General features: G+C 43.0%; 1 protein-coding gene across 1 annotated transcript in view; it reads left to right on the top strand.

Moving 5' to 3' along the window:
• Positions 1-13,010, top strand: part of LOC139330722 (collagen alpha-1(XXIV) chain-like) — an 87,159-nt gene that overhangs the window by 53,352 nt on the left and 20,797 nt on the right. Inside the window, exons 27-39 of the mRNA XM_070961804.1 lie at positions 1,410-1,463; positions 2,122-2,175; positions 4,617-4,670; positions 4,910-4,954; positions 5,939-5,983; positions 8,577-8,630; positions 9,216-9,269; positions 9,369-9,422; positions 9,723-9,776; positions 10,762-10,815; positions 11,110-11,217; positions 11,965-12,018; positions 12,358-12,465. Of these exons, the coding sequence (XP_070817905.1) occupies positions 1,410-1,463; positions 2,122-2,175; positions 4,617-4,670; positions 4,910-4,954; positions 5,939-5,983; positions 8,577-8,630; positions 9,216-9,269; positions 9,369-9,422; positions 9,723-9,776; positions 10,762-10,815; positions 11,110-11,217; positions 11,965-12,018; positions 12,358-12,465 (792 nt within the window). The remainder of the gene's footprint in view (positions 1-1,409; positions 1,464-2,121; positions 2,176-4,616; positions 4,671-4,909; positions 4,955-5,938; positions 5,984-8,576; positions 8,631-9,215; positions 9,270-9,368; positions 9,423-9,722; positions 9,777-10,761; positions 10,816-11,109; positions 11,218-11,964; positions 12,019-12,357; positions 12,466-13,010) is intronic.

Genomic DNA, 13,010 nt, shown 5'->3' with positions numbered 1-13,010 from the left:
TTTATTTTTTTCATTTAAAGGTCTCAGTCTGGTCTGGTTGACTGAATCCAGTGACTAGACATCATAGACACTGATTTGGATTTGTATATGTTAAAAGACATTTTGGTGTTTTCTGTCTGTGGTGCTTCTTTACGGCCCTAAAATTATTTGTTAACAAACTGAAGCAATGGTGTTTAGTAGAGGGCAGTAAAGAGCTCCAGCGGCAGACGGTTTTGCCTTGCCATTGACAGAATGACAGAATGTTGGTGTTGTGATTTAGAGTTTGAGATTTTTAATCGCAAGTGGAACAGAAGAAGCCCATTTGTCTGATCTTAAAGCTGTTTCAAATTCCAGTGTTTGAGTAAGCGTATCTTATTGAAGGCATAAATATTTTAGAGGATTTACCCACCCATCCTGTACAAACAGCACATGCACTTCTGTCAAGCCCAGTAAAGACTGAGAAACGCTACAAATTGTGTTTTGTTGACTTCTCGACATCCATGCAGTGTGTTGAAGTTGGGCTTGATAAATGTTTGTGCATTTGCAGGTTAATTTTACAATAGCCAGCTCACTACTGGGGAAAATGTGTTTGCATGGAAATTATTTTCACAGTGTTGACTCCCCAGAGCAAAAAACAAGCTGCTGTCCAATGCAGCAGTGTTTCCACGGTCCTCTGTATTGCTGCACGAGTCCATAGAGAGAGGGTTGGCCTGCATAGCTCACTGTCCTGAGGCCTTGGATTAACTCCATATCTGTGGCTTTGGGCCCCAGTCCTGACCCAGCTGACTGGCAGGCTGGCTAGCAGGCTGACTGATTGGCTGGCTGGAAGGGAGGATGACTAATTTGGTTCCTGGCTGGCTGAATAGTTAGGTGATTGAATCACTTCTAGTGTGTGTGAATGTTTGACTGACATCGAGAGCTTTGTGACTTATGTCAGGAATTATGGTGATTTGTGTGAATCTGTTTGCCCATAATGTCGCCTCATTAGCGAGGAGTGGCATTTCACTGTGAAGAATTTGGGCTCTTTCATCACAGATTATAACGATCATCTAATGCAGTTCTGTTTCTGTTCAAAGACGATTTGCACGGATTAGCGTTTCCTGGCGAATCTCTGGAACTTTAGTCTTTACTGACTGTTACTGTGGTGTTATTCCTTAGCAGATTATTGCAGAAAGAGCTGTGATGAGAACCACGGCATCCAGCCTTCTTGTTTTTTGTTTTTTTCTCTCGAGTGTCTGGAACACATTCTAAGACAACTTAATATGAAACACAATTCTACAGATTAGTCCTAATGCTTTCCAGTCACAGATGTAACCACCTTTTACTGCACAGTCCTGCACCGCTGCAGTGCTGTTGCTCCACACAAGTCATTGTTAGAATCCCTTAACGGTGACATGATACCTTATCCACCTTTCTGTACTGTTTGTAAGGGCTATCCAGGATTGCCAGGAAGTCCAGGGGACATCGGCATGCAAGGTGCACCTGTAAGTGTCATACCCTCATGTTCTGAGATATCTACTTGTAAATCTATATTTATTGTATTTAATAAGGTGTAGCAATATATGCAGATGGTTTTTCCATTCATTTCCTTTGCTGAGGATTTTTTCTGTTGCTTCTTCTCTATTTTGGATTGAGTCATCCACGCATTAGTATTTAATGGACTGAGAAGCTTGGATGCATTCACTCTCATCTTTCTCCTCACTGTCTTGGCTGGATATTACATATGCTCATATTGCAAGATTAACTTGAACTCTAAGTTGGAGGAACGTACTCTTGGTTTTTTTAAACACATAAAATTTAAGAGGGTGATTTGATATATCAGTTTTCCTATTTCCCACAATTTAGTCTAGACCTGTGTAAACATTATGGCTTCACTGGCTGACTGTTCAGTAGCTCTGCTGAAGCCTTTGTTGCACATTTGTTAGGGTTACATGACTAATGTGTTAATGTGGGCTAAAAGATGCATTTTAAAAAGAGATTTTGGTCTGGAAATATTCTCACTGTGTTTCAAGTTGGCCCAACTGCATCGTGCCAAACAAACACTATGAAAACCTTCCTCAATTATGCATTTTTTCTTTCCAATTTTCCAATCTTTTCTCTCTCTACCTTCCATCTTGTGTCTGTCTTGTTTTTCCCTCACAGGGTCCACAGGGGCAGAGGGGAAGTCCAGGCATCTCTGGGCCAAAAGGCAGGAGGGTAAGAGCTGTTTTTACCTTTGGGGTATTAGTTGTACTAGTCCCTTGTATGTTGTATGTGAGCCTATACTTAACTCACTAGTGACCATGAAAACTTCCCTTATCAGACTTTTGGTTGTCTGTTTCACATCACAGCTCCATTCCCATAAACCAGAGGTTAAAGCAATCAAAAGACATGTGTTTGTCCTTCCACTTGGCCTGGGCTTCTTTATAGGTGCATTTACAGCTGTTTCAAAAGCCCCATGAATCTCTTGTTGTGAGACTGTATGGTAATGTCAAATGGATGTGGTGTGGCAATACTGGTGGGACACCGTGTGGCTGAGAGGAGAATGACACCTTCAGGTGAGGGGGCAAAGATACATTTATGACACCCCCTCCTTTCTTTGGAGCTTTACGCAATATCAGCCTCACAGTAGAAGCTACTGAGGTGCATTGTGTTGATGATTCAGAGTACCAAATCAGAACAAAGAAAGGAAAAAGGAGAACATGTTTCATCTCAACATGTTCCTCTTAAATATCTGGTGATATCTATCACAGTTTGTGTGTGTTTCCTTATAGAGCAAAATGAAATACTTGTTATTTAAATGATTGTTGGGTGTGCAAATCACAATAATCCCATCATGTTTACTGGCACCTAAATCCACTCTTGCACATGTGCACAGGTGCACATGAACAGTTTGGACCTCCATGGTATAGAATAAATGGAGCTTTATTTTCTGTGATACAAATACTCAATCCAAACTTTTATTCACCACTTGCAATCATTGAATCATACAATGGACTTTTAATCTCTTTGACAGTATTGTATTGCACCCAGACATATATTGTAGTTCTTCAACAGTGGCCAAAGCATGTGGCCAAGAAGCAATGCAGACTGCATGTTAGCCAGGTGTTATGCACGATAGTCAAATGTCAGGCAGTGTTTTAGAGAGTGTCAGTCTCTCCTCATCAGTGTTCAGGTCCTCGTGTGATAGCACAGAGCTCTGAGGTTGGGAATGTCTACCAGTTTCTCTGTTACTCACCACTTTGGTTTGATTGCTCCCATGGAGCCACACATCCTGGAGGGGCCTCCTTGCCAGACTTTTTACCTCCTAGTTTTGCCTTTAATTTACTTTAAATCTCTCCTAAATTGAAGGTTTGCATCTGCTTCACTCCTCTGGCAGCCAGCCTAACAGTGCCATGGCTAAAGCTCTTATGTTTAATGTGCGTCCATGTCAGTTAATGCAAGAAAATGATTAAGAAATGCTAACAAGCCCACTGAGTACTACCAACTACCAGACTACTTCTCATACTTCATCACTCATTCATATTTCACATCCTTTTATCCTCTGTGAACTTGTTCTCCTCCTGTTTTAACAATCTTCCATGCAAAACACATGGCAGCGCTTAACATGCCACAGCTTGTGTTGTTTACTGTAATCCATACATGTGTCAGTTTGTGGTTGAATTTCCTGTCTCGTCGAGGTACCAGGACCAGTGAAAATTGCAAAAGCTAATCATTTGAGCCAGAGTTTCAAATTTCCCCTCTCTCTGATGTTTTTGGAAGAGATGTCAGAAATAAACATGCATCCTTTGTCAACACTGAGATTAATCTCATGAAGCAACATGAAGGAAGCAAAAGAGAGCTGTCGCACTGCTTATCGCTCTTATGATTTTTCCCTCGAAGCTGTAAAAGAAACAAGTCATATCCTGGAGCTGAGTTATCTGCAGTGCACCTGCCCCAGCTGGCTCACACCTCCACTGGTTCTAAAGTGAGATGTCATTGTGGGAAAACAGGTTGTGCATCCTCTAAATTATTAGCTGCGTCCCTCGTATTCTAATCTATCTACCACTGTTTCAATTAATTCTTGACTTCTTAGAGTTAACTAATTAAAAGGAATCCGTTTGAAACTGACCACGAGTTACAGTAGCATTGATCACCTCAAACATGTAGAAACAGAAATAATCTCCTCAAAGCAAATGAGTAAAGATTGGAAAGAGAGATGAACTACAGGAAGGAACAAAGAGAGAGCGAGATAAAGCTGAGTTTGTCTGCCTGGAAGCTTAAAGGGGGCAGAGTGACCTGAGAGGGATGAAAGGCCGACTAAAGGCAAAATAGGAGCAGACAGAGAGCCATGAAAGGCAGAGATATGAAAGTGGGGAGCCGAGATGGAAACGACAGATAGGCTGAAAGTGGAAAAGTGCTGAAAGAGTGAGAAGAGGAGTGAGAGAAAGAAAGGGCTATTTGGATTCTTTTTACAGATCTTTATCTGCCACCCTACCTGTCTGATGGTGCTACAATGCCTGGAAATCCCTGGAATGTTTGTGGGAGTGGTAGGCTGCAGCATCAGGGAGGACCCCCCCCCAGACTAATGACTGCTGAATGTAATCAGTGTTAACTGTGCATATGTCAACTTGTCTATGATGCTTGGATGCTAAATGTGTTCCTGTACTGTAACATAGGGGCCACAGGGTCCAGACGGCCCACTGGGAGAACCAGGCCCTGAAGGCACCAAGGTAAACACGCACAGCCACCCCTGTTGTAAACATCACCGTGTGCTTGTGGAGATGGGATTAATCTACTTCTGTTGCATGAAATATGTGTGTCAGCCACGTTATTAGGCGGTATTATCTGCTTAATTTAGAAACCCTGCTTTTGTGGAATTATTTGTCATGACATATGAGTGGCTTAATTCATTAGTACCTGAATGTTTTTTTAATGCCTCTCCAAAATGCCTCATATTTTTTCTTTGCAGGGTGAAAGAGGTCACATTGGACAAAAAGGAGAGGCAGGATTCATAGTAAGTAGTCTCAAAATCAATATGTCTTGAAAGGAAAAGAAACATTTTTAATTTTTAATAACATTTTACAAAGTTATGTTGGTTATGTTTCTGTAAATGTCTAACACATTTCTGGAAGAAGGCCTCAGGCCCTTAAGAAGTGAGAAGGCCAATTTTATGGAAACTCATTCATCCAATGCCAAGAATAATCACTGGCACCCTCCTCAAGCATCCAGGTTAACACTGACATTTCTTTTGAAGATGCTCGTTCACCTCATCTAGTATAACCCTCGGGCCTCTTCAAAAGCTTTAATCGGGTTTTTCTTTTCATTTGTCTTCTCACCCTCAGTATCAGGTTATACCCAAATGCAGTTATTAAATGCCACTGCCATCTTATAGCAGGGAAACCTGAGCAGAACCTGCTGAAGAGTAGCAGCATGAATGTAAACTCTGTATTCAGCTGATCTCTGTGAAATGTTTCATATTTGTGCTGTGATTCTTTGATTTGAAAAAAAGATTTTCCAAAAGGCTTCAAGTGTGTCAGCACAGGCTTTTTAGTTGTGGCCATGTCATGTGTATGCTTGTGTGTCTGTATGTGATGCCTCCTTTAGTGCTGTTCATTTATACAAAACTTTTATTTTGGGGCTAAATTAATGATAGCTGACAAAATAGCCACATTAGCAACATACCCATTTACGCCCCCTAGTGGCACTAGCTGCATTTTGTACTCATCTGAGAGTGATTCTCAAAAGCTTCAAACTTAAAGTGTCCAACAAGGATGCCAATAAATTCACCAGGGCACTGATGTTGCTGCTAACTCTTGATGGCCTGTGTAAATGTGTAATGATGCGTAAAATCATATTTTCAAAGCCAGCACATTGAATCGCCATTCATCAATCATGGAAGAAGAACGTGTTGCCAGTACTTTTCTCAAAATAAATGGAAATCAGTCGGGTTGATTGAAACTGCAGGTTCCCTGTTCAAATACTGGTTTTTGCTTTGAAGGGCAAGGCTGGCAGTCCAGGAGAGAGGGGCCCTCCTGGGAAGCATGTAAGTAATGTTTACCTTGTGGTTATTTTTCTGCTGAATATCTCTGTCAGAGCTTTAATTATCCTCTTCACTTTGTCAAGAAGCATCACCATGACTACAGCAGACAACACAGACTCGTAAAACACGTCCACATCCTCTTTTCACCTGTAATATATATAATTATCATTTGAAGAGTGTGTGAGTCAGTAAAGTCACCCGAGAGGAAGTTGTCATAGTTGAAAGAAGACACTGACCGGTGTTTCCAGACTCGTAATCAAAACACATGTGCATTCGGTGTGTGTGTGTGGGTGGGTGCCAGGTTTTTATTCAGCATGCAGTACTCACATCTGTTTGGAATGACTTGCGCATTTGATGAACGCAGCACACCAACATAATTAGAACTTGGTTGCATTTCCTTCTTCTGTGTTTAAGAAGTAATTCTTTGCATTCTGTGAGGAACTATTAATTGGCTGCACGGTGGCGCAGCAGGTAGTGCGCGTGCCTCACAGCAAGAAGGTCGCAGGTTCGATTCCCAGGTCAGGCCTTTCTGTGTGAAGTTTGCATGTTCTTCCCGTGCATGCGTGGGTTCTCTCCGGGCACTCCGGCTTCCTCCCACAGACCAAAAACATGCTCAATAGGTTGATTGGTGACTCTAAATTGCCCCTAGGTGTGAGTGTGAATGGTTGTGTGCTTGTGCCCTGCGATCAACTGGCAACCGGTTCAGGGTGTACCCCGCCTCCTGACCGTTGACAGCTGGGATAGGCTCCAGCCCCCCCACAACTCCGAAAGGGATAAGCGGCACAGAAAATGGATGGATGGAACTATTAATTGTAATAAATGAATAAAAGTTGTTTATTTTATTCTGAACTTCTACTGATGCTGGATTTTTGCTCTCCTTTTTAACCTTTTTAAACTTTTCTATTAAAAAATTGCGACCAAATGATGCATGCAGCAGGACACTCTCATTGAAAAATAAACTTGTCAGTGCTCTCTGGTGGACAAATTATGTAATGACCAAACTGTTTCTACATAACTTTGACATTTCTGTGTTGCTGTGTCTTGTTACCTATCCACTGACATGTGTCGATGATCAGATTTATTGGTCAGGCTCCTCTTTTACCAGTCCCTGAGGAGAAACCTTTGCGCAGCTAATGCACAGAAGGGCACACATACAAAGAAAACAACTACACTGACTACAGTGTCTTTTTGTTCTAGTACTGCTTTAGTTTTTCTGTTTTTACCATCAGTAAAATGATCAATGTAGTTTTGATTTGCTTTTGAACTCTGAAAGGAAAAAGCAGGTCCGTGTGGGCCGTCCGATCGTCGCTACATCCGCTGTATGTTTCTTACACTGCACTTTGTTTCATCCGCTCATGGCAGGACTTCCAGAGGATTTTTGCCAGTCAGAGAAAAGCCCTGTCACCTGCATGATGTAGTGCTGTTGGCCTGAGTTGTCTGGCTTGTCTGGTTTTCCACTGATAGATGAGCTGCTTTCCACTTACTCTAATCATGTATTGGCATAACGTTTGACATCAGAGGGTTGTTTGCAATTATTCTTAACAGACACACAAAAACACACAGACACGTGCAGGCCTGTGCTCACGCTCACAGATATGTCTGCACACCCACAAACACAGATTCATGCACACCTACGGACGTAACAACACATACTTGAGACTCGTCGCGACCTGTCTTCCTGGGCTCAAACCGAGGTCTTTTGCATTTGATGAGGCTGTGATCGCTTTCAGACACAGGTCACTGTGTGTTTTGACCTGCACTTCAAACTGAAAGGCTAATGCTTACATTCACTGTAACTTGGGCTCTCTGTTTCTGGTACAAACCTTGTTAAAGAGTTATGCATTTACTAATTTTCACTGCTTGATGTTCACTGAAGAGTATCAGCCTCACTGCTCTGACAAACCTTCTGAATCTGCTGTTGATATTTCATCTCTGGCAGCTAATGGGGGCAGGATTTCCGCTGTCCACCTCTGGACTCGTAGCGCCATCTGGTGTCTGATCAATTCTCATCAAAATCTTGAAAAATGCCTCACTATTTTTGTGTTCTATGAATAAAGTCATTGAGTGAAAATCAGGTTGTAATCTGTTTGAGCCCTGTAAACTCGACAGTGCAGTCGACAGCGTTTCTGGTTGTTGTCACAAAGTAGTTTATTATACTGGAGTTTATTGAACCAACTTATTGTACAGTGGTTGATGCTGCTGAATCCACTGCTAACTCACTAACTAACTTTTGCACATTAGTTTCAGTGCTTGCTTGGCAGAACCAGCTCTCTCATTTCCACAGAAGCAATGATGGATGAAACACTGTTTGAAATTAGTCTTGTCAACACTTGGCAGCACAATGTTTGGACCACAACAGCGAGATGTGAAATGGCAGCAAAGCCAGTCCGTTCGCACTGCACCAAAGAGTTTCTGTGTCGTGTCTGCAGGCACTGAAAGATCAGACTCAGTCATCGTGTTTATGGTTACGCTGCTGCTGATGATAAGGATGAGAGGGGGACCGTGTCCAAAGTCGTGTTTTCTCATGCTTATTTTCTGTAATTACACAAATGAATGACTGAAGCTGCACTGAGCTCATGACTGTGTGTGTTTCCAGGGCAAAGCAGGTATTCCAGGCAGCACCGGGGAGAGGGGACCCCACGGCGAACCAGTGAGTACTCTGGCCTCTAATTGCTGTATTGATGCAGTCGTTTCAGGAAACTGCAAATAAAGCCCGAATGATGTGTGAAAACACTTCACAAGCTCTGATGTTGCTCATTACAAGAAACAGAGGTGGAAATGAAGGCCTTACCGACGTTTCTCTTTATTTATCGTTTGTCTTCGCGGTCTGCACACCTTAAAGCTCCATACTTTGTGCCTCCCTTCTTGGATTCATCTTCAAGTTCTTGGTTTTCCTGGAAATGTGCCAACCCCTTAGAGACATTGAGAATGTCAAACAATCAGATACAAATATTTATTAGGCTGGGAGGTTTCAGTAACGCTGGAGGCACGGTTTATGTTATGGGTCTCATCTTGCCTTTGGCTGGTCTTCGGTTTTACACCAGGCTCACTCAGCTCTCAGCTTTCCCTCGTCACACAGACTTAAACATTGAGCTGCATGTGTTTGTGTCGGTGTCATACGCTAGTTATTTTATGAATGTAGATTATCGTTTGTTCTATTCCCTTCTGTGCCTAGATTATTGTATCATGAAGCTAGAGTCCTTAAAGCATCTTATGATGGTTGTTATTCTTGCAGGGGCCCAAAGGACCTCCTGGAGAGACTGGACCTGATGGAGAGCAAGGGCCTGAAGTACTTTTCATTACATATTATATATCATTGACTTTCCTATGTATTTAGTGCAAATTAAACGTGGCTGATGCCCTTTGTTTTTCTGTCCCATCTCTGTAGGGTGGGCCTGGTGCAGAGGGCGAACCGGGTGTCATTGGAGAGCCGGGGTTAAAGGTCAGCAACAGCCCGGCATCTTTTTTTGCTATGACCCCTCCCATCCCTGCATCTTAAAAACACATTTGTCATGTGGATCTTCAGTTCCTGCCACCCTCCAGCAACGTGAAAAGCCATAAACGTACTCAGTCAACCTTCCGCAGGGTTTAGCTGTAGCCCTGGGTGAAACAGCTGACTGCCAAGTGTAACACTGCCTCAGCTTCATTTTGCAGTAGTTGGTGTGAGTGGAGGAGTGTGCATGCACATGTATGTGTGTTTTGACCTCCAGACAGCCCTTGTGTTTGTTTTGTGTCCCTGCAGGGTGATGTTGGGTCTCCAGGAGCTGAAGGGGAGCAGGGACAGGAGGGAACTAGAGTGAGTGACTCCAAACAACCCACTAATCCCTTCCTTCCTTGTGTTTGGGTAAATCTGACCCGGTCGTTTATTTGCTCCCCCTCATTTTGACGAGGACGTCTAATCCCACGGCCGAAGAAAGCAGAGCGATGGAATTATTTTTGTCTGATGGACTATATAAATAGCACTTGGACTTCTTGAGTCTCACCTTTCTGTCCTGTCCACAGTATTAGATTCAACATTCTTTAGTGAGGTTGCTCAAACATCAGACCCACTGTACTATTTTTGACTCACATCATCTTAAAGGATGAAGGAGGATTAAAGAAATAAGGTGATTTCTGAGAAGCTGTCCGCTTTGTACATTGGAATTGTCCTATCTTGTCTGACTGTCAGTGTGTTGAGTGTGTCTCCTCAATATAAATAGTCTAAAGACAGGGTCAGTTTTGGTTTATTAGTCAGTGAGACTGTGATCACAGTGGGGATTTTTGAAACCCATCTAGACGATATCATTTAGCAAAGGAAATGACTTGTTTTAGATTTCACCACAAACTTGACATGTTAAACCAAATCTAGGCGGAATTAATCAACATTTCTGCGTGGTCATTTGGCCACTGATCGAGATAGTTGAGTCACTCCGCTGTCTTCAGAATTCATCTCTTTATTACGCACCTCACATCTGGTTTTCATCAATGAAGTTTAACTTCTTGCTCTTCCTCTTCTTGTAAGAATCCAGTCAGTGTATCTCATGTCCTTTCATAGACCTTAAAAGAGTAACTTAACAAAACCCTTCAAATCTTGTTTTTGCTGGCCTCCGCTCATGAACCTCCTGACATTGATGCAGTGATGTACAGGTGTTTCTCAGGAACCACACCCAACCACACCCATCAGTGATGCTTGAATTTGACATGCTAACAAACAGCAACAGAAAGACAGATTGCTATCAATCGCTTTGTCACTTTTTACAACAGTGGAGAGGTTTTGTTGTAAATTGTGATGTGGTTTTTAGGGTCCTCCTGGTCCCCCTGGTGAAGACGGCCCTCAAGGGAAAGATGGAGCCAAGGTAAACATGGCAAGACCGTGTTTTTGTTAACTTAGCCTCACTCCCCTCTAACAAGATCAAGCATGCAGTCAGATTGAGTTGTGGGTTTGTTTCACGTGGTTCTCCATATGACAGCAATAACAGGGAGTTTTCAGTGGACTCTGCTTGTTTCAGTTAAAAAACGACTGAAACTATTCTGCTTAAGCCTTTTGAGAGGTTCTGCATACCACATGCTGTCTCACCTGTTGATCTCTCTCTGTTGGTAATTTCTGCTGGTTGTCTGCTTCTCCTTCTCTATGTCCATCACACTGTCAGGGGGAGCCTGGTGAGCGTGGGCCAGTCGGAGAGCCGGGAGATAAAGGAGCAGAAGGGGACCCAGGGCCCCTAGGACCACCCGGAGAGCCTGGGAAACAGGGCTTTCGTGTAAGTTTATTTTACATTTCCAAACTGCCAGATAAAACAGTTTTAATGAAACAGCCTTCGTTTAAATTGGGAGCACTTAACAGATTGATGCCTACTTTGACTGATTGTCTGACCGAAGATGTGCACGCAGATGACTGTGAGTAAAAGGTCAGGAAGATTCATTTTGTGACAGAACTGGTTTGTCTGGTTTCTCTGTGCTTAGAGCCAGGAAGATATTGATGGATCATGAGCAGACTTTTCTCTGAGACAGCAAAAATAAATGACACCTTTAGAATTTCAAAAATGCAACAGAGCAGATTATAAAAGTGCTTACAACCAAAAAATGCCCCAGTATCCCAGCAGGGGTCAGTCTTCTCCTCAGCAAAGACTTTTTGCTGCTAGGCCAGTAAAAGGAACTGTGTCATAGACTGCGGATGTTTATTAAAGTATGTCTGTTGTCAGTCAAAGTCTCCTCTAAGTGCTTGTTTATTTCCAGATACAGATTCCGATTCAGCTACGTGTGTTGAGGGCAGGGAGGTCACCATGAGGGAGCCTCAGGACACACATAAAGCTCTGTGCAAAAGCAGTGTTTTTCAGTTTACAAAGATAGAGAAAGAATAATGAGGAAGGAAAAACAAAGTGAGACAAAATGTGATGTCAGTTAAAGTCAGAAAGCTGAAGCCCGTAATCGGATGGTGTTTACAGCTGCAGTTATCAGTGCCTCTGGTTATTAAATAGATTTTTAATGCGTGTGGCAATCACTTACAGGGACCAGAAGGAAAACTAGGCCCCCAAGGGAACAGAGGGCGACACGGCAAGAAGGTAAGGACCTCGCTCACCGACACTTTTCATATACAGCATGTTATGAGGACACAGTCCAAGGCACTTTGGCCTACAAGTGGTTCCAGAGAACTACTGAGTCATCTTGGGTGACCTGCCTGAACTATCATTTGGGTCAAATGTGAAGTTGTTGACTCAACTTCTGAGGACAAAAACAAATAACTGCAGCCAGCATTGAGACATATTTTGATTTGTTTTCTGAAGTACCCTGCTATCAAAAAGGGCTAAAAGCCGACTTTCAACTTAAAGGATAGTCTCCAGGCTGGCTTTTTTGTCAGGCTTGCTGTTGTTCACCCCCAGTGACTTTCTGTATCATTCCAGGGAGAGAGAGGTCCTCCAGGTCTTGCCGGCGAGGTTGGCACACGAGGAGACATCGGCCAACCGGGCGAGCCGGGCCTGAAAGGAGCCAGAGGAACTCGAGGCTCACCAGTTAGTTCCCATTCTTCCTGTCCTTCCTTGCAGTTAGTCCTGTCTCGGAAACAGGACCAAACTGTTGCAGAGTCATAAGTGATCATATTAAAGTGCAGATGAAATCACGTTGAGTCGTCCCTTTTTGTAGTCGTAACATATTTGTATGTATTGTCTTTTATTATTAAAGGGGAAAAAAAGGTCTGCGAACAAACAGAAAACATGCTCCTTTTCGTCCAGTCCCCTGGAGGGGTGTGTCAGTGTCTGTTTGATTGACAGCTGGCAGGCTGCCAGAGTGCCGATGTTACCCCGTAGTGAACAAGAGACAAAGCAAATAAGCTTGCACTGTAGCCTGTATGTCATGTGCAGACCAGTTTAATGTGCTGCAGCTGAGCAGCTAATCAGCTATGTAGCATCCAAACTGATGTGTGCGCTACACTTTTTCCCAATGAGTGTTTGACAGAAGACAGACCAAGCCTAATGTGGTTGTGAGTTTGTGGCTGCTGTGTCCTGTAGCTGCTGTCTGACTGCCACACTGACGTTAAACCAAACAATCTTCAATATTT

This window comes from Chaetodon trifascialis, chromosome 4 (assembly GCF_039877785.1).
Source record: "Chaetodon trifascialis isolate fChaTrf1 chromosome 4, fChaTrf1.hap1, whole genome shotgun sequence".
In the NCBI taxonomy this organism is placed as follows: domain Eukaryota; kingdom Metazoa; phylum Chordata; class Actinopteri; order Chaetodontiformes; family Chaetodontidae; genus Chaetodon; species Chaetodon trifascialis.
Note: the sequence above shows the minus strand (reverse complement) of the source record. Positions and strands in the feature narration are given on the sequence as shown.